The sequence below is a fragment of the Rhinatrema bivittatum genome, chromosome 5, assembly GCF_901001135.1.
Source record: "Rhinatrema bivittatum chromosome 5, aRhiBiv1.1, whole genome shotgun sequence".
Lineage (NCBI taxonomy): Eukaryota > Metazoa > Chordata > Amphibia > Gymnophiona > Rhinatrematidae > Rhinatrema > Rhinatrema bivittatum.
Window position 1 is genome coordinate 235,118,704 of NC_042619.1, and position 25,391 is coordinate 235,144,094.

Here is a 25,391-nt window from a genome sequence, read left to right on the forward strand (position 1 = left end):
TTGCCATGGCCCTGACAGAGTGTGCTTTAACACAGTCTTGAAGTGGAATGCCTGCCTGTTGGTAACCAGGAGGAGAGAGTCTGCTTACCCACAGGTTTTCCCAATTTGATGGGATCAAAGGAAACAATTGGGTGCCTTTCCTGTGGGCAGCCGTACAGTCTATATAAAATGCTAGAGCACGTTTACAGTCAAGGGTATACAGAGCCCGTTCTCCTGGGTTTGAGTGGGGCATGGGAAAGTGGGTAGTATAATGGATTGATTGATATGAAACTCAGATACTACCTTAGGCAAAAACTTAGGTTGAATGCAGAGCACCACCCTATCATGCAGAAGTTTAGTGTAAAGCGGGTAGGTAACTAAGGCCTGTAACTCACTAACTCTGCGAGCGGATGTGATCTCCAAAAGAAAAATCACCTTCCAAGTGAGAACGGAGATCTCAGGATTGGAGAGGCTCAAACGGTGGTTCAATGAGCCTTCCCAAAACCATGTTGAGGTTCCAAGAAGGGGCCGGAGGGCGCAGTGGAGGTTTAAGGTGAAGCAAGCCCTTCAAAAAGCGTGTGACAAGGTGTTGTACTGAAATGGGTACATCCCCCACACCTTTATGGAAGGTGACTACCGCACCGACATGTACCCTGATAGACGAAGTTTTGAGGCCTGACTGACAGATGCCAGAGATAGTCCAGAAACTTCGGTGTGGGACAAATGAAGGGATCGATGGACATGGAAGTACACCATCCCGTAAACCTGTTCCATTTATAACGATAAGACTGTCTTGTGGAAGGCTTTCGTGAAGCTACTAGGACACGGGAAACCGGCTCTGAAAGGTTAAGAGGTTGAAGTATTAACCTTTCAACATCCAGGCAGTCAGGGAGAGGGCCTGGAGGTTGGGGTGACTAAGGCAGCCGTTGTTCTGAGTGATCAGAAGCGGGTCCTTCCCCAGAGGAAACCAGACCTGGCATGGCCAATGAGGGGCTATGAGAATCATTAGACCTCTGTCCCTTCGCAACTTCACGAGAGTCTTTGAAATGAGTGGAAGTGGAGGGTACGCATAAAGGAGACCGCTGGCCCACGAGAGGGAAAAAGCATCCCTGGGCTGGTGGTGTTGGCTGCGAGTGAGAGAGCAGAAGTTCCCTACTTTGTGGTTGTGAATTGACGCAAAGAGGTCTATGTGAGGGTAACCCCAATGTTGGAATATTGAGTCTGGTACAGTGGGGTTGAAGGACCACTCGTGCAGTTGAAAAGTGCAACTCAGCTTGTCCGCCAACACATTATCCATTCCCAGCAAGTAGGTGGCCCTGAGGCACATCGAGTGGGAAAGGGCCTCCGCCCAAATCTGTGCAGCTTCCTGACACAGAAGGTAGGAGCCTGTTCCCCCTTGCTTGTTGATGTACCACTTGGCCAACTGGTTGTCTGTTTGAACCAGGATGACCTGGTTGGAGAGGTGATCCTGAAAGCCCCGAGAGCATATCTGATTGCATGAAGCTCCAGGAAATTTATCTGGTGTTTGGCTTCCTCTGGAGACCAGATGCTCTGAGTTTGCAGGTGTGCAACGTGAGCACCCCAGCCGAAGTTGGAGGCATCTGTTAAGGTTATTTGAGGTTCTGGAACCTGAAATGGAAGGCCTTGTACGAAATTGGATTGGTTTGCCCACCAAGCTAGCGATAGACAGAGCTGTTTGGTGATGCGTATTGTGGAGGACATTGGCTGAGGAGACAGAGTCCACTGCGATCTTAGCGTCCACTGCATTACTCTCATGACGAGACGAGCCATGGGAGTGACATGCACTGTGGAGGCCATATGACTCAATAGTATCAGGAAATGACGTGCAGTTGAATATTGTCGAGACTGCCGTCGAAAGGCCAGAGAAGCGAGAGTGAGAGTTCGATCCAGAGGTAGGAAAGCTTTCATTCTTAGAGTGTCCAAGTCGGCCCCAATGAAAAGAGTTTGCGAAGGAACTAGTCTGGAATTTTGATAGTTTATGACAGCGGTCGGGAACCCATGGCTCGCGAGCCAGATATGGCTCTTTTGAGGGCTGCATCTGGCTCGCAGACAAGTGTCGCCACACTTTCCCGCTGACCCAGCTGCTCCCCGGTCCTCCTCCGCCCGGGCTTAAAATGCTGTTCAGCCCGGGCGGAACGCGGCAGGACAGCTGGAGTCAGCGGCACCGGCATGGTCTCTTCTTCCCCCCCGGCCCGGAAGAGGAAGTGGAGAGTATAGGGTGCCTGCGCGGCAAGAAGAGGCCACGATAGTGCGCTCGGAGTGGGGACTCGCGGCAGCAGCAGCCTCCTCCCAACGCTAACCTCTTCATTTTCAGCCCTCGCGTGCTTGCTCGCTCATTCACTCTCTCTCTCCCCCACCCAGGGAACTCGCTGCAGCAGCAGCCTCCTCCCAAAGCTAACCTCTTCATTTTCAGCCCTCGCGGAGGCGGAGTCCCATCGGCCGCGGTTGAAGCTCTTCATTTTCCTCCGAGCCGCGCTGCAGTCTTCTTTTCTTCGGGCCGATGCCAAGCGCACTAGCGTGGCCTCTTCTTGCCGCACAGGCACCCGATACTCTCCACTTCCTCTTCCGGGCCGCGGGGGGGGGGGGGGGGGGGCTGTGTGTGTGTGTGTGAGAGATTGCATGTATGTGAATGATTGAGAGCCTGTACATGTGAAAGAGAGTATGTCTGTGATTGAGAGCCTGCCTGTGAGAGAGAGCATGAATGTAAGTTTACCATTGGGAACCTGTATGTGTAAGTTTGTGATTGAAAACCTGTTTGTATGAAAGAGTATGTGTGTATGATTGAGATCCTTTGTGTGTGAGAGAAATCATGTGTATGTATGATTAAGAGCCTGTGTGTATAAGTAAGAGAGAGATCATGTGTGTCTGTGTGTGATTGAGAGCTGGTTTAGATGATGGAGCATGTGAGTATGTGATTGAGAGCCTGTGTTTAAGTGAGAGAAAGAGAGGACATGTTTATAAGCATGTGAATGAGAGTCTGTGTGTGAGAGAAAAAGACAGCATGTATTTATGTGATTGAAAGCCTGTGTGTGTGTGTGTAAGCGTGAAAAGATAAACAGCATGTGTGTAAATGTGTAATTAAGAGCCTATATAAGTAAGAGAGAAAAAGCATGTGTATATGTGGGTACTGAGAGCATGTGTGTATAGGTGTGTCATTGAGAGCCAGTGTGAGAGAGAGCGCTGGTATGTGACAGAGAGGAGAAAGTTCCAAGCAAACCACCCCACCCCCTGCTAATTCAGAACAATCTCAGGACACCTGGATATCAAACGTTCCCAGGTATGCAGAGCAAAAAAATTTTGTATCCTTATTATTTTTCATTACTGGGTCTTTGTGTCTGCTATTTTGAAATATTTTGTTGGTATCTGGAAATGTTTTATATAAGTTTTTAATTATTGGATATTCCACTCATCAGCTGTTTCGAAATATGTTCTTTTTGTTAGTACAGTTTTACTGCTGATGATTTTATATTTCTTGATTTGTTTTATAAGGATGGGTGATGTTTCTTTTTTCCTTTGTTACACTGCATTCAGAGACTCTGGCTTGTTGCAGTTTCCAATTCAGTTTTTTCTGCATGCTTCTTGTTATGCGTTTTGGTCTCTTTATTCTATGTTAGGTGAGGGACAGCACGTGATTCAGGTGAGGTTTTCTGCTGGCGTGTAGTTTCTGTGTAGGACTCTATAGCAGCCTGACTTGATCCGTTTTCCTAATAGAAGATGTATTGGTGTCTTAAGGCCTGGTGTAATATTTTCAGAGACTTATTGTACTTTAAAAGTGTGATCTTACATAAAATGCACACATTTACTTGTATTTAGTTTTAAACATATTGTATGGCTCTCATGGAATTACATTTTAAAATATGTGGTGTTTATGGCTCTCTCAGCCAAAAAGGTTCCTGACCCCTGGTTTATGAGAAAACCCACAGAGATCAGGGAATGTAAAGTGAGGCGAAGGGACGTCAGTGTGCCTTGCCGAGAGGGAGCCCTGATCAACCAATCGTCCAGATAGGGGTAGACGTGGACACCGACTCCTGAGGTAGGCCGCTACCACTATGAGGCACTTGGTGAAGACGGGTGGGGCAGATACTAGGCCGAAAGGTAACACTCGATATTAGAAGTGTTTTGGGCCTAACTAGGAATCGCAAGAATCTGCGATGTGACGGAGTAATTGAAATGTGCATGTAGGTATTCTGAAGGTCTAGAGAGCAGAGCCAGTCTCCTCTTTGAAGTAGAGAACCCAAGGTCACCATCTTGAACTTTTCTTTTTGTAGGAATTTATCTAGAGTGTGAAGATCTGATATTGGGCGCACCCCACCTGACTTTTTTTTGTATCAAGAAATACCTGGAATAGAACCCTTGCCCCTGTTCTGAGAGGGGCACTGGTTCTATTGCCCGGGACTGGAGGAGGAGGGAGACCACCTGCTCCAAGAGTGGTGAATGGTTGGATGTTCCCCATGTCAGCCGAGGCGGGGAATCCGGTGGGACAGAGAGAAAGTTGAGGTGGTAACCTTGGGATACTATTGCCAGTACCTACTGATCTGTGGTGACTGTGTGCCATAGGCTGGAGAAGTGGCACAACCGGCCGCCGACAAGAATGGTCGGAAGTGGAAGCTGGGTACTGCTCTCTAAAAGGGAGTCAAAAACCTGTCGCTGGACCTGGTTGAGTGGCTGGCTGTGACTTCTGCCCTCTAGGCTGCCTAAGTTGGCCTTTTTGGTAAGGCTTAGAAGGCAGACCCCTGGACGCTGGGGGATAGTATCTCCTCTGCTGGTAGAATTGCCTCTTAGAATCCCTCTTAAAAGATCTTTTGGATGAAGAAGAGGGATCAGAAGGCAGTAAAGAGAGCTGGCGGAGAGTCTCTTGGTGGTCCTTAAGCTGTGCCACTGCTTCTTGAATCTTTACACCGAAAAGATTATACCCCGCACAGGGCAGGTCAGCCAATCTGTCCTGTACACCTCTGGTCTGAAGATTTCAGCCAGGCCCATCTCCTTGCACTGATACTGGCTGCTGACACCCTGGAAGCGGTGACAAAGATGTCATACGCTGATCATGCTTGCCAGCATCTAAGCCCTTTTGTGCTAGGACATGAAGCTGGTCCTGAAACTGCAGAGGTAAGGCTTCAGCAAAGTCTTGAATCTTCGTGAACAAGGCCTTATTATATTGGCAAAAATCAACAAGGGGACAGTCTTACACCGTGGAAAAATTTGTATTGACAAGCCCGACTCCGGCCGAGTTTCGCCTATTAAGGCTGCATCAGGGGCTAAAAATTTAAAAGACATCAAAATTTTAATTCAAACCAACATATATTAAATAAGTATATAAAAAAAATTTTTATTTAAATTTTTTAAAACATCTCAAATTACAAAACAACCAACATATAGATTAAATAAGTAGTTAAAATATAAGATTCATATTACCTCAAGTCACAACTGATGACTACATGGAACTATATATTCTATGTAGTAACAAGATGATAAACCAGAACCTAAATATGCAAATAGATTATATGTAGTCAGAATACAATTAAGTAAAAACCATTAAAACAAATAATTGCATTCTTTGCATGGTAAAAACTGATATACTACATAATAAAAAATTTTTTATTAAAAAGACACAAATTGTGTTACAAATAGAAAGTGATTACCTTAATTTCACCAAACGCTCTCATTGCTATGTAAGCTAGTATATCAATGTAGGTGTCGTGGTTAGATAATCATTGAGATCCAAATAGATCTATATTAAAACAGCATTTTAAAATGAAATCACAACTTTGGGCAGACTCTACAACCACCGAGTGATGATCCAATTGAGTTCTTTGAGAGCCAGGGGCTGACTGAACTAAGTAGGTGGCATCTGCTTTTCGATTAACAGGTGCCACCGAGCCAGGGTGCTCAGAGTTTCTCTACAAAAGGTCCAAAAGGATGTCATGAATAGGCCTGGACATGATTACCTTTGGAGCATCGAGAAATTGTAGAAGCTCTAGCATCTGGTGTCTAGAGTCCTCTTCTGTCTGAAGCTGGAATGGGACTGTTTCAGACATCTCCTTTACAAAATTAATGAAGGACAGGTCCTCTGGAGAACACTTCCTTTCATCAGGAGGGGAAGGCTGGGAAGGTAGATCATCAGAATCCTGGTCCCTCAAATCCACCGGTGGAAGGGCACCGATCAACTTGTCCATTCTAGCCAATAGCGGTGCAAGCACCATGGGTATCGGGTCAGTGACTGGAGGAGGAACCAGCACCGGCATCGATGGAAGTTTTGGCTTGCTAAACTAGGAAAAAGTAGCATTTGTATATAACTAAACAATCATCAGTAAAGATGGCCTTGACAATTTGCTAAAACAAAAAGCTATGAAAGAGGGCAATGTGAGAAACATGATGGTGCTTAATACTGTAATGTATCCTAGGCAGCAGTGCCATGGGAAAGAAATGACCAGAGAGAAGAAGAAATTGGATAAATGTACATGAATCACTGCCTAGACGGGTGTATGGAAGTTCCAGAAAGAAAGGCCAGTTACAGAGGTACTAACCAGAGAAGAATTAGATTCTAGTGGTCACTTCTGGAGAAAGATTCAAATAAACCTCAGTATTATCTGAAGATATATGTAAAAGATAACATTGCACCTCCACACTATGTGCAAACCCCCCCCCCCCCTACAGCAAAACATCAAAAAAACCCATAACTAAATCAGCATTTACTAAAGTATTATGATAGAAAGTGCTACCTACCTGAGCATTTTATGCAATTTATCTTGATTCATGCCATTTCCATTATCCATAAAAGTCAGGCAGATAATATTCTTTATTAAAGTCTTGTCTATCCATATCTGCTTAGCATTAACATCTGGATCATATGCATTATCTACAATTAAAACAATACAGCAATAGCTAGGTTTAGTTTACAGAAGCAATGCTCTGAAGGAATCCTCTAACACATAGAAAACAGTTGTAGGCAACTACCGTCCAACTCCCTCAGAGTGTAAGAAGGAATAGGAGGTGATGTCCTTTCGTGGATTACAAACTGGTTAAAAGACAGGAAACAGAGAGTAGGATTAAATGGTCAATTTTCTCAGTGGAAAAGGGTAAACAGTGGAGTGCCTCAGGGATCTGTACTTGGACCGGTGCTTTTCAATATATATATATATATAAATGATCTGGAAAGGAATACGACGAGTGAGGTTATCAAATTTGCAGATGATACAAAATTATTCAGAATAGTTAAATCACAAGCGGATTGTGATACATTACAGGAGGACCTTGCAAGACAAGAAAATTATTCCTTACCTGCTAATTTTCGTTCCTGTAGTACATAGGATCAGTCCAGACCGTGGGTTATGTCCCCCGTCCAGCAGATGGAGTCAGAGCAAACTTCCGAGGGTGCTGACATATAAGCAGGTGCACCCTCTAGGGATCCTCAGTATCGAGAATATCAAAGCCCAGAGAAAACAACACTAGACAGAAAAGTAGGATGGATCAAGCACCAATCAAATTGTAACCACAGAACATCTAACCAATGCAACTTGCAAGGAGAACTGTGAAGAACAACAACAAAACCTCAGAATGTAGGAGTTGGAGGGACAGGAGATAGAACGTACACGAGCAGGCGTCTGACCATTACTTAAGAAACCCGGGTGGGCGTCTGGACTGATCCTATGTACTACAGGAACGAAAATTAGCAGGTAAGGAATAATTTTCTTTTCCCTGTACGTACTAGGATCAGTCCAGACCGTGGGATGTACCAAAGCTTCCCTAAACCGGGTGGGTCCCTGAAGACCCTGCTCGAAGAACCCTGTCCCCAAAGGAACCCGAATCACCTACCGGCAGTTGCAACCGGTAATGCTTCGAGAAGGTATGCAGCGACTTCCATGTCGCCGCGCGACAGATTTCCTGAATGGGAACATGTTGAGACTCAGCCCGGGACGTGGCCAGGGCACGCAACGAATGAGCCCGGACTACCTCCGGGGGCGCCTTCCCGGCGCCGATGTAGGCTGAGGAAACCGCTTCCTTGAGCCAACGAGCGATAGTCGTCTTAGACGCCTGCTGGCCTTTCTTATTACCGGACCAAAGCACAAAGAGATGGTCGGAAGCCCGGAACTCATTGGTCACCTCCAAGTAGTGCAGCAGAGAGCGCTTCACGTCGAGACGCCGGAGGGCCTGAGGCGCATCCGACGGGAAGGCCGGCAATTCCACCCACTGGTTCAAATGGAAGGACGACACCACTTTAGGTAAGAATGAAGGCACCGTACGTATAGAGACACCCGAATCCATGAAGCGGAGAAACGGTTCCCGGCACGAGAGTGCCTGAAGCTCGGAGATGCGTCTCGCCGAGGCAATGGCGACCAGGAACACCGTCTTAAGTGTGACGTCTTTGAGGGAGGCCTGCCGTAGTGGTTCGTAGGGAGCCTGTCCAAGGAGACGGAGAACCAGGTTGAGATTCCAGGAGGGATAGGGATGACGCACCGGCGGCCGCAGGTGCTTGACTCCCTTGAGGAAGCGCGAGACGTCCGGATGAGACGAAAGGTCTGGATGTCCCGTGGTACGAGCCAGGGAGGCTAGAGCCGAGACTTGCACACGCAGGGAGTTGTAGGCGAGACCCTTCTCCAGGCCCTCCTGGAGGAAGGCCAGGACCTGACGGAGCGAAGGCGCCGTCGCGGAGGCCCCATGTCCAGCACACCAGACCTCAAATACCTTCCAGACCCGTACATAGGCGACTGAAGTGGATGTCTTACGTGCCTTGAGAAGAGTGTCTACCACGGCTACTGCGTATCCCTTGCGCAGGAGACTCTGCCTTTCAAAAGCCAAGCCGCGAGACAAAAGTGTTCCGCCTGGTCCGAAAATACCGGACCCTGATGGAGTAGCCGCGGAAGGTGTGACAATCGCAGAGGTCCGTCCACCACCAGGTTGAGTAGGTCCGCAAACCACGGGCGCCGCGGCCATTCTGGCGCCACCAGAATGACCTGCCCTGGATGATCTTCTATCCTTCGCACCACCTTGCCCACCAGGGGCCACGGCGGGAAGACGTACAGCCGAACATGAGGTGGCCAGGGTAGCACCAGGGCGTCCACTCCTTCCGCCCCGTGATCTCTCCTCCGACTGTAGAACCGCGGAGCCTTTGCGTTGCCCGACGTTGCCATGAGGTCCATGGCAGGAGTTCCCCAGCGCCGCGTGATGAGCGACATTGCCTCGTCGGAGAGAACCCATTCCCCCGGGTCCAAAGTCTGCCGACTCAGGTAGTCCGCCTGAATATTGTCCACGCCTGCGATGTGGGAGGCCGCCAGGCGGTCGAGGAACCGCTCTGCCCAGGCCATGAGGCGGGCCGCTTCGAGGGCCACCCCCGGGCTCTTGGTGCCTCCCTGTCGGTTGATGTAGGCTACCGTGGTCGCATTGTCCGAGAGAATCCGGACCGCACGCTGCCGGATGAGAGGCAGGAATTGGATGAGCGCCAATCGGACTGCTCTGGTCTCCAGGCGGTTGATCGACCAGGACGCCTGTTCCTGTGTCCACTGCCCCTGAGCTGAGCTTCTGAGACACACTGCCCCCCAGCCGGTCAAACTGGCATCGGTTGTGACCACAATCCAATCCGGCGACTCCAGGGGACAGCCCTGCGCCAGGTTCCTGGGATCTAGCCACCAACGAAGGCTGAGTCTGGCAGCCGGCGGAAGAGGTAGTATCGCCTGATAGTCCTGCGAGACCGGTTTCCACCGCGAGAGTAGCGCCATCTGTAGGGGCCTCAGGTGTGCAAAGGCCCAAGGTACCAGGTTGATTGCGAAGGCCATCGAACCCAGGATCTGCAGGTAATCCCTCGCTATTGGGACCTGGAGAGCGGCAAAATGGAGGATTTGCTCCCTCAGCGACTGGGCCTTGTCCGGCCGCAAGAAGACTTTGCCTTGAGCTGTGTCGAAGCGTGCTCCGAGAAAGTCCAGCTGCCGAGACGGAAGGAGACTGCTCTTGCCGAAGTTGACTACCCAGCCGAGAGACTGCAGAAATTCGACCACCCGGTCGACCGCCTGTCGCCCCTGCGAAAGGGACTTCGCTCGGATGAGCCAATCGTCCAGGTAAGGATGTACTAGAATGCCCTCCCGTCGGAGCGCAGCCGCCACCACCACCATGATCTTGGTGAACGTCCTGGGTGCCGTTGCCAACCCGAAGGGGAGGGCCTGGAACTGGAAGTGCTGTCCCAGTATCTTGAAGCGGAGGAGCCTGTGATGGGCCGGATATATCGGAATGTGTAAGTAGGCTTCCGTCAGATCCAGGGAAGCTAGGAACTCCCCCGGATGAACGGCCGCTATGACCGAGCGGAGGGTTTCCATGCGAAACCGGGGTATCCAGAGGACCTTGTTGATTTCCTTGAGATCTAAAATGGGACGGAAGGATCCATCCTTCTTGGGCACCACGAAGTAGATGGAATAATGACCCGAGCCCACCTCTCCGGAGGGGACGGGTGAGATGGCCCCCAGGGCTAGGAGCCGGTCCAGCGTGCTTTGTACTCCTAGACGTTTGTGACTTGACCCGCAGGGCGAGAAGACGAATCTGTCTTTGGGGCGATGCCGCAAATCCAACGCGTAACCGTGCCTTAGAATATCCAGGACCCATTGATCCGTGGTGATGTTGGCCCACTCCTCGTAAAACCAGGCTAGTCGTCCACCGATCTTCGGGAGGGGGGAGTGGGCCGGCCTGACATCATTGGTTGGGCTTGCCGGAAGCTCCCTGCGCCGAGGAATCCCTTGGTGGTCTGCGGCCACGAAAGGACCGGGTCCAAGACTGAGACCTGTTCGAGGGGTTTCTCGGACCCTGGGGCTTGGAGCTCCGAAATCGCCGTTGAGAGCGGGACCGATTCCTGGAGAAGGAATTGGACGGACGATATGACCTCTGGCGGTCCTCGGGTAACCTATGTACGGAGTTTTCCCCCAGGGATTTAATGATCTGGTCAAGATCCTCGCCGAAAAGGAACCTACCCTTAAAGGGTAGAGAACCTAGGCTGGACTTGGACGAGGCGTCCGCCGCCCAATTCCGAAGCCACAGCAGTCGCCTGGCGGAAACCGCCGAAACCATGGTCCTCGCCAGGACCCGCAGCAAGTCGTGGAGAGCATCGGCCCCGTAGGCAATGACGGCTTCCAGCCTGTCCGCTTGCGCCGCTTCCTCAGGTGGCAATTGCTGTGAAGTAAGGAGCTGCTGCACCCACCGTAGCCCCGCACGCTGGGTGAGTGAACCACAAATAGCTGCGCGGACCCCCAGCGCAGAGACCTCGAAGATCTTCTTGAGGCAGACTTCCAACTTCCTGTCTTGGACATCGCGGAGGGCCGTTCCCCCTGTAACGGGAATCGTGGTCCTCTTGGTGACGGCAGAGACTGCCGAGTCGACCTTGGGTACTTTAAGCAGGTCCAAGAAGTCTCCGGGAAGAGGGTAGAGCTTGTCCATGGCTCTGCCCACTCTGAGCGACGCCTCCGGCGTGTCCCATTCCCGTACCAAAAGGTGTAGGAAAGACTCATGAATCGGGAACGTTCGCGCCCGGGGACGTAGGCCCGCCAGGACAGGGTCCCCTTTGGAGCTTGCTGAGGCTACGGAGGGAGCCGGAGGCCCAGGCGGTTCGACGGGCGGGTCGAGATCCAATTCCTGGAGGACGTGTGGGATGAGGTCAGACAGCTCCTCCTTTCGGAAGATCCGGAGCACCCGTGGGTCGTCACACTCCAGGTGCGCTGCCAGGACCGAATCCTCATCAGCCGTCGAAGCCGGGTCACTTCCAGGGTCCTGCGGTGGGGTCGCTCCGCTGGGTGGAAGAGCCAGGAGCGTCTTCTGGCCGGCCCCCGAGGGCGCTGGATTGGCCCCCCCCACCCCCACCAGCCGGGGCATCTTCGCGGGCGTGGGGTTCGCTTGGCCACCGCCGGGCGACCCCCCCACCGGCTGCAGACTCTGGCGGTACGCCTGGTGCATTAGAAGAACAAAATCCGCCGTAAACCCCCCTGCCGGTGGGGGGACGGCGAGGGCAAGGTCCGTGGAGGGGCCCGAAGCGATGGGGGGAGAGGATGGGGCTCGAATCGGCCTCAAGCGCGGCGAAAATCCATGCTGTGACTCCTCAGCTTCCGAGTCAGCAGCGCTCTCTAGCTCCAAGATGGCCGCCGCTCCCGCCAAAGGAGGGGGCGGGGCCCTTCCCTTCAAGCCGCGGCGCTCCGAGCCTGACGGCGAAAAAGGCGGGGAAGACGGCCCGGACTCCCCCCCGGGGAGAGCGACGCCGGAGGAGACATCCCGCGATCCGCCCTGCCCCGGGTCGGCGCCCGGAGCCCCCTGAAAGCGCTGCATGGCGTCCGGTCGGGAGGGAGAACCCCTTCAGGGACTGCCCCTGGGGCCGGATCCGGGGAAACCGCGCCGCGGGAGGAGCGGGCTCGTCCGCCCAGGCTCAACTCCGCGAACCCTCCCCTCAGGAGCAGCAGGGGAATGGGACTTCCCTGCTGCCGCGGCCCCGGGGAATGAAACTTCGCAGGGCCGAGGGGGAGGGGTTCGAATCGCGGCGCTCCGAACAGGGGAGAGACTGGCTCCACCAGCGTGCCCCTGAGCCGTCCGACGGCGAAGCTGTGAAGAAAAAATTAACAGCAACACAAAAACTTACCGCCGGAGAGAGGAGGAAACAACAGAAGAACAGAAGACAGACAAATGAGAAAGCAGTCCCGCTGGCAAGCTAACCAGGGCTGCGAGACCCGGGCAGGGGCTCAGAGAGACTCCCTGAGAAGAGAAAATTTTTTTTTTTTTTTTTTTTTTTTAAACTCTATTTAATAATTTAGAACCCAGGCCTGCTTGATCCTGTCCTGAAAAGAAAAAGATAGAAATAGTGGGGCAGAAGCCACCAACTGGGGAAGCAAAGGTTCCCCCACTCGCATCTGCTGGAGTCAGAGAGATACTGAGGATCCCTAGAGGGTGCACCTGCTTATATGTCAGCACCCTCGGAAGTTTGCTCTGACTCCATCTGCTGGACGGGGGACATAACCCACGGTCTGGACTGATCCTAGTACGTACAGGGAATGGAAGATTGGGCATCCAAATGGCAGATTAAATTTAATGTGGACAAGTGCAAGGTGTTGCATATAGGGAAAAATAACCCTTGCTGTAATTACACGATGTTAGGTTCCATATTAGGAGCTACCACCCAGGAAAAAGATCTAGGCATCATAGTGGATAATACTTTAAAATCATCAGCTCAGTGTGCTGCAGCAGTCAAAAAAGCAAATAGAACGTTAGGAATTATTAGGAAGGGAATGGTTAATAGAACGGAAAATGTCATAATGCCTCCGTACTGCTCCATGGTGAGACGGCACCTTGAATACTGTGTACAATTCTGGTCGCCGCATCTCAAAAAAGATATAGTTGCGATGGAGAAGGTACAGAGAAGGGCAACCAAAATGATAAAGGGGATGGAACAGCTCCCCTATGAGGAAAGGCTGCTATTAATTGCATCAGTAGCATGGGTTCTTCTTAGTGTTTGGGTAATTGCCAGGTTCTTGTGGCCTGGTTTTTGGCCTCTGTTGAAAACAGGATGCTAGGCTTGATGGACCCAAGGGTCTCAGCATGGCAATTTCTTATGTTTTTAGGTTAGGGCTGTTCAGCTTGGAGAAGAGACGGCTGAGGGGGGATATGATAGAGGTCTTTAAGATCATGAGAGGTCTTGAACGAGTAGATGTGACTCGGTTATTTACACTTTCGAATAACAGAAGGACTAGGGGGCATTCCATGAAGTTAGCAAGTAGCACATTTAAGACTAATCGGAGAAAATTCTTTTTCACTCAACGCACAATAAAGCTCTGGAATTTGTTGCCAGAGGAGGTGGTTAGTGCAGTTAGTGTAGCTGGGTTCAAAAAAGGTTTGGATAAGTTCTTGGAGGAGAAGTCCATTAATGGCTATTAATCAATTATACTAAGGGAATAGCCACTGCTATTAATTGCATCAGTAGCATGGGTTCTTCTTAGTGTTTGGGTAATTGCCAAGTTCTTGTGGCCTGGTTTTGGCCTCTGTTGGAAACAGGATGCTGGGCTTGATGGACCCTTGGTCTGACCCAGCATGGCAATTTCTTATGTTCTTATGTAAATTCACAACTCCCTGCAGATGACACAAGGGCTTGGAGCACCACTGGAAAGGCAAAAAGCCCTCTCTTGACATGTATCAGCATCCGAATCATGGAACACAACTTCATTTGAACAATAATTGCTCCTTCTGGAAGGCACACAGAGCTAGATATTTCTGTTATTCACCCCTAGGGAGAATTTTAGTTTCACAGACACCCAGAATCTAAAAAGGAATACCCTTTAAATAAGCAGGAATATAGGAAAATTGGTTCTTACCTGCTAATTTTCGTTCCTGTATTACCACAGATCAGTCCAGACAAGCAGGTTTTATTCATCTCTACCAGCAGATGGAGGCAGAGAACAAAACTTTGGGCACTGCCCCATATACGAGAATACCACCTGCAGTTCCTCAGTATTAATCGATACTCAAGCCAATAAAAGTAAAAACTAAGAGCAAACAAGGCTCCCAACATGGATACCCCTGACCAACTAGATAACCATTCATAATCATTAAACCTATAAAATCAGAGCCAAAAAAGTGGCAAATCTGCATTACAAATACAAAACAGCAGTACAGCAAGCAATCTTTCAGCAGAGATCCTCAGGGTGGGTCTCTGGACTGATCTGTGGTATTACAGGAACGAAAATTAGCAGGTAAAAACCAATTTTCCTTTCCTAAACATACCCAGATCAGTCCAGACAAGCGGGATGTACCAAAGCCCTCTTACACTGGGCGGGAATCCGAAAGACCCGCTCTACGAACACTCTCCCCAAAGGGGGCCTCCCCATCCAAACGATAATGCTTGGTAAAAGTGTGCATGGAAGACCACACCGTGGCTCTACAGATATCCTGGGGAGATACCAGCTGACACTCGGCCCACGACATCACTTGAGCTTGAGTCGAATGTGCTCTAATCAACACTGGAACCGCTCTTCCTTTTGACACAACTTGCGGAGATTGTCTCTTTCAACCAACGAGACAAAGAAGCCTTAGATGCCTTTTCGCCCTTCTTTGTTCCTCCGAACAGGACCAATAAATGATCAGGACGACGAAAATTCTTAGTGACCTTCAAGTACATAATACCACACGCCGCACATCCAAAAGGTGAAGCTCTCTTCCCATCGAGGGATCCAGAGTCCAATCCGGAAACCCGGGCACCTCCACTGATGTAATAGCAGTGGCTATTTTTTAAGTCAACTTAATTAATAGCAGGTAATGGACTTCTCCTCCAAGAACTAATCCAATCCTTTTTTAAACACAGCTATACTAATTGAACTAACCATGTCCTCTGGCAACAAATTCCAGAGTTTAATTGTGTGTTGAGTGAAGAACTTTCTCAGATTAGTTTTAAATGTGCCACATGCTAACTTCATGGTGTGCCCCCCTTGTCTTTATTTTCTTTATTTATTCGTTTTATATACCGTCAAACTGAAACAATCTTAACGGTGTACACAATTATATAAAAACCTATATAATATTACAATAAAACAAACTTTGAAAATTAATCTATAAAACAAATTTACTACATAATAAAATTAAATTCAAATAAAAACAATTATAACTAATATGGTAAAATTATAGATTTAAACTTAAATAAAATAAAACCAATAAATTAAAATAAAACAATTTAAAAATATAACACACATAAGCCAGATGTTATAGCTTTAAAAGCAACAAAACAGCCAGAATAAGGAATTATTGCTCGCACAGTCAGAGCCTACCAACTTTCGTCCAATCTCCAACCTCCCTTTCATTGCCAAGGTCATGGAAAAATTAGTTAACACTAGATTATCGGACTACCTCGAAGACCACAAAATTCTGTTCTCTACTCAATATGGCTTCCGAAAATCATTAAGTACCGAATCACTTCTCATATCCCTGACAGATTACCTCATCATGGGCCTAGACAAAGGTCATGCCTACCTACTGAACCTCCTGGACCTCTCGTCGGCATATGATACTGTTAACCACTCCTTCCTCCTAAATCAGTTAGCGAACATCAGCATAACAGGTACAGCACTGGCCTGGTTCAAAACATTCCTTGGGAACAGAGGCTACAAGGTCAAAATACACTTACCTTCTCCCTCTCTGCCAACTGTTAACCAATCTGAACCTAAAATACTTTTTATATGCAGACAATGTCCAGATTGTCATCCCCCTCAAAGAATCCATCACAAAAACTCTAGAATTCTGGGAAAAATGCCTTCTAGAAATCAACTGCCTCCTCTCCAGCCTAAACTTAATCCTAAATTCTTCAAAAAGCGATCGCCTTCTCGTATCCCCGGAAAACAGCAACATCACTTCAAATCCACCAGCCAACTTACAATTAGCACAAGTAAGAGACCTGGGAGCTATCATTGATAATCGGCTAAACCTGAAATCATTTATTAACCAAACTACCAAGGACTGCTTTCATAAACTTCATGTCTTAAAAAGAATAAATACGTCAAAAAAAGAACTGGAACAATTTCCACAAATTACAGAATGAATATCCAAAAAGGAAATGTTATATCAATCTTATATTGCGATGCCACTTCCCAAAATATTATTTCTTAAATGTATGGCCGCATCATCAAGCCTGTCAGCGTGTTCTCTGTGTTTTCAAAAGGAAGACCCATTGTCTCCAGTAGAGATTCCTTATTGGAACCTTTATCAAAATTCGTCAATGCATTTCTTGCCCCTTTTGTATCAGAACTACCCTCCATCAGAGATTCCCAACAAATGATTTGTTGTTTGGAAAATATTCAATGTGATACCAGTAACCTACATCTAGTTAACCTGGATGTAGAGTCCCTGTATACATCAATTCCACAAAATGAAATGGAGATTGCTATGACTTACTTTGAATTGAGAACTCATCCACAACGGATACAGTCAGAATTTCTGGAATCCCTGTTAGATATTGCTCTGACAAAAAACTATTTTGCATATGAAAAAAATTTCTTCCAGCAGGTTTGTGGCACCGCAATGGGTGCCATGATGGCTCCAGATCTAGCCAATCTGTACATGGGTGCTTTTGAGAACAAGTGGATCAATGCTAACCAACCCTTCTCTCAGAACATTTTATATGGAGAAGATACATAGACGACATTCTGATTTTATGGCGAGGGACCCAAGAGACATTTAATGAATTTTTGATCTGGTTAAATTCACACAATACCAGTCTTCATTTTACAGCCTCTTTTCAAACAGATGTGATTACTTTTTTGGATATTACCATAACAAAGATTCCAATGGGCTTTAAAACTTCAGTTTACCGTAAACCGGTAAGCAGTAACACCTTTTTACACTTTAGCAGTGCCCACCCCCGGAGCTTAAAAGAAAACCTACCCACTGGACAATTCTTCAGAATTAGACGCCTCTGCTCCTCCCAAAAGGATTTTATCACCCAAGCTAAGATCTTAAGTGATCGTTTCACAAAGAGAGGCTACCCTAGACGATGTATAAGGCGAGCTTTTCTTCGAGCCAAATATACTAATAGAGAGTGGCTCTTCTTACCTAAAGAAAAAATAACAGAAGATCTGATAACATGTGTGGTACCTTTTTCTCCAATGGCATCAGTATTTAAACAACTGGTTCACCAACATTGGTACATGCTACAGTCTCACCGTGAATTTGAATTAAAACCCAGATTTACATACACAAGAGGCTCTAATTTAAAAGATCAACTCGTACATTCAGACTCGACGATAACACCACCTAAACAAGGATCTGGTTCACACAAAGCGTGTGGAACCTGTTCTGTATGCATGAATATGTTTGTGACAACCTATTTCTGATTTGAGAATCTCTCAATCACAGTTCAATTGAAACTTACCACATGCAAATCTGTGGGTGTTATAATCATTATTCAATGTCCATGTGAGATGATATATGTTGGTAAGACCACACGACAACTTCGGACCAGGATCATTGAACATCGGTCTAGCCTAGCCACACAACGTTTAAATGCACCGATTGTACCACATTGCCTTGCAAAGGGACATAATTTTGAGGAATTGCGTGTTTGTGTACTGGAGCAAATCACTCCTCACTGGCGTGGGGGTGATTTGAATAAAAACTCTTGAGATCAGAGCAAAGATGGATACATTTTCTGGACACCTCCACCCCAGAGGGCTAAATGCGGAAGCAGAACTAAACGTCTTTCTGTGAAAGAAAACTTGATGCTTACGTCACTTTTGGTGATGACGTGTGAGGTCTGGATTGGATACGATCTAGTTAAAAGCCCGCGTCTGATACAAAGATGGTCTCTGCTCCTTCTGTTCAAAAATGTTTTGAGACGGTACCCATCTGGTTATGAGGTCTGCTTTTTGCCAACCCCAGATAAGTACTGTGTTTTATATATATACATGAGTTTCTAAATAACAAAAATTTCCTTTGCAATATAGGGATTTATTGGACAGAGATGTTTTGAAAGAACATTGTTACTTTACATGAGCTCCTGATGAAGCAGCTGTTGCTGCGAAACTTAGGCCGTATGTTGAGCTTTTTTTGAAAAAGATTATAAAACAGATATTCCAAAAATTGTAAAAAAAACGTAAAATAGAAAAACAGAAAAACAAAAAAAGAAAAAGAAAGACTGGTTGCCGCAGATGATTAGAGGTCCGGGCGGCTCTCTTTTGAAAACACAGAGAACACGCTGACAGGCTTGATGATGCGGCCATACATTTAAGAAATAATATTTTGGGAAGTGGCATCGCAATATAAGATTGATATAACATTTCCTTTTTGGATATACATTAGAAAGAATAAAACCACTTTTCCACTCTCATGACTACAGAACTGTCCTGCAAGCAATAATCTTCTCTAAGTTAGATTATTGCAACTCTTTATTATTAGGTCTCCCCTCATCTCACACTAAACCTCTTCAGATGGTTCAAAACACGGCAGCCAGAATATTGACAAACATAAGGAGAAGAGATCACATATCTCCAATCCTCAAAGACCTACATTGGTTACCAATTCACTATAGAATTATATATAAATCCATTACAACTATCTACAAAGCCATCCATCAATACTCGCCGCTCAACCTACAAATCCCATTCAGAAAACACATCTCCTCCAGACCCATCAGAGAGTCCTATAGAGAATCTCTACAGGTACTACACTCTAAAACCTCTCATCATATAACCTTCAGAGACAGGGCATTCTCCACAGCAGGACCACCTCTTTGGAACTCCATTCCACCGGATCTACAACAGGAACCATGGCTTCCAACATTCAGAAAGAGACTCAAAACGTGGTTATTTAAAAAAGCCTTTCCAGACCCCAACTGAACCTTAACTAACCATTAATAGAGCCTTAACTCACCATTAACAGATTCTCAGACTTTACCTTAACACGGTAAAATAACAACACTGCAAAACACCATAACTTAGCAAATACCAAAACATTTTGTAAATTTTGTTCGTTCTGTTAAACTTCCTATCGCCTTTTCTGCTCCCAGTTGTGTATTTCCCTGTTTTATTGTAACTGCAACATTTTTAGTTTAACACCTTTTAATGTTTTTATTGTATCTTCTTTTGACACCCCTTTGTTAATTGTAAACCGGCATGATGTGATACCTATTGCGAATGCCAGAATAGAAAAAACACAAATAAATAAATAAATGTTTTTGGGGTTTTTTTTTACTCTGCAGTTAGCTCATATGCATTTTTAAATAAAGCTTTCAGTTTTTTTAAAATATTAAAGTCCTTTTGTAGTCTTAATTCTTCGGGTAATGAATTCCATAATTTGGGTCCTGCAACTGAGATTGCCTGTTCTCTGACCTCTGCTAAGTGTGCGGTTTTGATTGAGGGAATTGATTACAAGCATTTATTTGCAGAATGCAAATTCCTTTGTGGGGTATAAAGGCGCAATAATGCATTTAACCATTCAGTTTGTTTGTTGTTTATGGATTTGAATAAAATACATAGCGACTTGTATTCAATTCATTGCTTAATCAGTAACCAGTGCAGTTCCATAAGAGTAGGGGTTATATGATCAAATTTCTGCCACATAACACTCGAGCTGCTGTATTCTGAAGTAATTGTAAAGGTCTAATATAGGACCCAAGAATACCAAAAAAGCGCATTACAATAATAGAGTGCAGAAAAAAAGCAGAGATTGTAAGACAGTTCTGAAATCATTAAAATGCAACAGAGGTTTCAGTCGCTTTAAAATTTGTAACTTAAAATATCCATCTCTTGTTTTTTTCTTAATATCAGCATTCAATCTAAAATCAGAATCAATTAAAATTCCAAGGTCCTTTACATTACTAGAAGATTCAATCTGCATAGAATTGGTGTTAAAAAGGAAGGTTTTATTAAAAATAGATTTTCTGCTAAACAGAATAAGTTCTGTTTTTTGATTATTTAAAATCAATTTAATGAGAGATTTCATGTGAGATTATCAAAGATTAAAACCAATTCACATCTACCCGTTCTAGACCTCTCATGATTTTAAACACCTCTATCATATCCCCACCCTCAACCGTCTCTTCCCCAAGCTGAAAAGTCCTAACCTCTTTAGTCTTTCCTCATAGGGGAGCTGTTCCATTCCCCGTATTTTGGTCGCCCTTCTCTGTACCTTCTCCATCACAATTATATCTTTCTTGAGATGCGGCGACCAGAATTGTACACAGTATTCAAGGTGGGGTCTCACCATGGAGCAATACAGAGGCATTATGACATTTTCCGTTTTATTCACCATTCCCTTCCTAATAATTCCCAAAATTGTTTGCTTTTTTGACTGCCACAGCACATTGAACCGACGATTTCAATGTGTTATCCACTATGATGCCTATATCTCTTTCTTGGGTGGTAGCACCTAATATGGAACCTAACATTGTGTAACTATAGCATGGGTTATTTTTCCCTAATTGCATCACCTTGCACTTATCCACATTATTTTTTATTTATTTATTTAGGGGTTTTTATATACCGCAGTACGTAAAAATACATCACCGCGGTTTACAATTAACAATAATTAGCAACAGGCTTTACAGATAACAGGTATATACGATAACAGGCAGTACAGTTAGTAAACCATAAATTAATATAATGTTTTACATACAAAAAAAAAATGAAAAAAAAAAAATTTCATCTGCTATTTCGATGCCCAATTTTCCAGTCTCACAAGGTCTTCCTGCAATTTATCACAATTTGCTTGTGATTTAACTACCCTGAACAATTTATCATCTGCAAATTTGATTACCTCACTCGTATTTCTTTCCAGATCATTTATAAATATATTGAAAAGTAAGGGTCCCAATACAGATCCCCGAGGCACTCCACTGTCCACTCCCTTCCACTGAGAAAATTGTCCATTTAATCCTACTCTGTTTCCTGTCTTTTAGCCAGTTTGTAATCCACGAAAGGACATCGCCACCTATACCATGACTTTTTACTTTTCCTAGAAGCCTCTCATGAGGAACTTTATCAAACGCCTTCTGAAAATCCAAATACACTACATCTACCGGTTCACCTTTATCCATATGTTTATTAACTCCTTCAAAAAAGTGAAGCAGATTTGTGAGGCAAGACTTCCCTTGGGTAAAGCCATGCTGACTTTGTTCCATTAAACCATTGTCTTTCTATATGTTCTGTGATTTTGATGCTTAGAACACTTTCCACTATTTTGCCTGGCACTGAAGTCAGGCTAACCGGTCTGTAGTTTCCCGGATCGCCCCTGGAGCCCTTTTTAAATATTGGGGTTACATTAGCTATCCTCCAGTCTTAAGGTACAATGGATGATTTTAACGATAGGTTACAAATTTTTACTAATAGGTCTGAAATTTCATTTTTTAGTTCCTTCAGAACCCTAGGGTGTATACCATCCGGTCCAGGTGATTTACTACTCTTCAGTTTATCAAGCAGGCCCACCACATCTTCTAGGTTCACCGTGATTTGGTTCAGTCCATCTCAATCATTACCCATGAAAACCTTCTCCAGAACGGGTATCTCCCCAACATACTCTTTAGTAAACACCAAAGCAAAGAAATCATTTAATCTTTCCGCGATGGTCTTATCTTCTCTAAGTGCCCCTTTAACCCCTCGATCATCTAACGGTCCAACTGACTCCCTCACAGGCTGCTTCGGATATATTTTAAAATGTTTTACTGTGAGTTTTTGCCTCTACTGCCAACTTCTTTTCAAATTCTCTCTTAGCCTGCCTTATCAATGTCTAACATTTAACTTGTCAACGCTTATGCATTATCTATTTTCTTCTGTTGGATCCTTCTTCCAATTTTTGAATAAAGATCTTTTGGCTAAAATAGCTTCTTTCACCTCCCTTTTAACCATGCCGGTAATCGTTTTGTCTTCTTTCCACCTTTCTTAATGTGTGGAATACATCTGGACTGTGCTTCTAGAATGGTATTTTTTAACAATGACCACGCCTCTTGGACATTTTTTACTTTTGTAGCTGCTCCTTTCAGTTTTTTTCTTACAATTTTTCTCATTTTATCAAAGTTTCCCTTTTGAAAGTTTAGCACGAGAGCCATGAATTTGCTTACTGTCCCCACTTCCAGTCATTAATTCAAATTTGATCATATTATGATCATTATTGCCAAGCGGCCCCACCATTACCTCTCTCACCAAATCCTGTCCTCCACTGAGAATTAGATCTAAAATTGCTCCCTCTTGTCAGTTCCTGGACCAATTGCTCCATAAAAGTGTCATTTATTCCATCCAGGAACTTTATATCTCTAACATGTACCGATGATACATTTACCCAGTCAATATTGGGGTAATTGAAGTCTAAACTATATTGAAGTAATTGAAGTCTCCCATTACCGCACTACCAATTTGCTTGGCTTCCCTAATTTCTCCTAGCATTTCACTGTCAGTCTCACCATCTTGATCAGGTGGACGGTAGTATACTCCTATCACTATAGTCTTCCCTGACACATAAGGGATTTCTACCCATAAAGATTCAATTATGCATTTAGTCCTGTTGGACTCTATGCCATCCCGGATGTAAAGTGCCACACCGCCTACCGGGTGCTCCTCTCTGTCACTGCGATATAATTTGTACCCCGGTATAGCACTGTCCCATTGTTGTCCTCCTTCCACCATGTCTCTGAGATGGCAATTAAGTCTATGTCATTCACTGCTATACATTCTAATTCTCCCATCTTACTTCTTAGACTTCTGGCATTAGCATACAAACATTTCAAAGTTTGTTTTTTGTTTGTATTTTCATTCTGCTTTTTAATTGATAGGGATAAGTTAGAATTTTTTTAGTTCAGCAGAGTTTTTAAGTTACTGACACTTGGATTACTTTTCTTATAATTGGAACCTCACTGTCGGGATGCCCTAACTCTAATGCATCATTAGTATCCTTTGAATATACCTCTCTCCGAACCATGCGCTGCTGAGCAACTGTCGGTTTCCCCTTTGTTCTAGTTTAAAATCTGCTCTCTCTCCTTTTTAAAAGTTAGCGCCAGCAGTCTGGTTCCACCCTGGTTAAGGTGGAGCCCATCCCTTCAGAAGAGACTCCCCCTTCCCCAAAAGGTTCCCAGTTCCTAACAAAACTGAATCCCTCTTTTTTGCACCATAGTCTCATCCACGCATTGAGACTCCGGAGCTCTGCCTGCCTCTGGTGACCTGCGCGTGGAACAGGGAGCATTTCAGAGAATGCTACCCTGGAGGTTCTGGATTTAAGCTTTTTACCTAAGAGTCTAAATTTGGCTTCCAGAACCTCCCTCCCACATTTCCTATGTCGTTGGTGCCCACATGTACCACGACAGCCAGCTCCTCCCCAGCACTGTCTAAAATCCTATCTAGGTGACGCGTGAGGTCCGCCATCTTCGCACCAGGTAGGCATGTTACCAGGCGATCCTCACGCCCACCAGCCACCCAGCTGTCTACATGCCTAATAATCGAATCACCAACTATGACGACCGACCTAACCCTTCCCTTCAGGGCAGTTGGCCTTGGAGAGATATCCTCCGTGCGAAAGAACAATACATCACCTGGAGAGCAGGTCCTTGCTACAGGATCCTTTTCTGCTGCATCAGGTTAATGCTCTCCAATCACGAGACCTTCCTCCTCCAAGGCAGCACCAGGGCTGCCAGTCTGAAGTTGGGAGTTAGCTACTATGTCCCTGAAAGTCTCATCTATCTACCTAACTGCCTCAGCTCCTCCAGGTCTGCCACTCTAGCCTCCAGAGATCGGACTCGTTCGCTGACAGCCAGGAGCTCTTTGCATCGCATGCACATGTACAATTTCTCACCAGCGGGTAAAAAGTCATACATGTGACACGATGCAAAAGACTGGGAAGCCCCCCTCTTGCTGCTGGACTGCTGCTTTCATCTCAAATTTGTTCAGTTCCTACTTAAGTTTTAGGTTGCTATGGGAGTATGAATGTGTCTAATTAATATTCTTTAAATGTATTAGTGAATTCACTATATGTCTGGTAGTGGCCTACATGGGAATGATCAAACTTCTCAATAAGGTGGTGTTTTGTTTTGGTTTGGGTTTTTTTAAAGTGACACCTGCCTATAAATTAAAGGATGAGCTAGGGGTGGGTGGGTTGGGAAAAACAGTCTAACTTCAATTAGTCAGCCAGTGACTCACTGCTCTCTTGATTAACAAATGTTGGTACCTAATCAAATCAAATCACACTACCTCAACACTTTTCCAAGGTGAGTAACTGAACTTTTCAACCTTTTTACTTAGGAATACACTGCTCCTAGCTTATTTCTAGCTTCTGGCTACTTTTTTTTTTTTTTTAAGTATACAAACACTAACTACTGCTTACTAGCTGCCTTACTGACTGACTATTTAAAAATACAAACAGTCTAACTTCTGTTTATTTGCTGCCTATTAAAAGCACAAACACACTAAATAATATTACCAAATAGTTTAACTTTGCCCCAATACTTTAAAAAAAAAAAAAAAAAAAAACCAAAAAAAACAATGTTCCAAGCAAAAACTTACAGATTCCTTTCAACCACCAGCAAGGTGATCCTTCCTCAGACAGCCCAACGCGGACACCTGGACCTGAAGTGAACTATGGGCTAATCCCTTGGATAAACCCACCTGCAAAAAGGCCAAAATATGGGACACCGAAACCTGAAGAGGGTCCAATCCCTGTTCTCCACACCTGGTCTCAAAAACCTTCCATACCCTGGAATAGGCTAGAGAAGTAGAAGGACGTCTCACCTGAAGAAGCGTGGTAATAACTGGTTCCAAATACCCTTTCACATGCAATCGCCTCCTCTCAAAAGCCATCCTCCTGATCAGAAAATATAGGACCCTGACAAAGCAGGTCCGGCATATAGGTCAGACACAACGGGCCATTCACCGCTAGCCTCATCAGATCTGCGAACCACGGTCGACGCGGCCACTCCGGAGCCA

The 25,391-nt window shown here is 45.7% G+C and overlaps 1 protein-coding gene across 2 annotated transcripts in view; it reads right to left on the reverse strand.

The window, feature by feature from the left end:
- Positions 1–25,391, reverse strand: part of MORC3 (MORC family CW-type zinc finger 3) — a 246,006-nt gene that overhangs the window by 177,177 nt on the left and 43,438 nt on the right. For both annotated transcript variants that reach the window (XM_029603483.1, XM_029603485.1), the window contains one exon: positions 6,724–6,856. In XM_029603483.1, the coding sequence (XP_029459343.1) occupies positions 6,724–6,856 (133 nt within the window). The remainder of the gene's footprint in view (positions 1–6,723; positions 6,857–25,391) is intronic.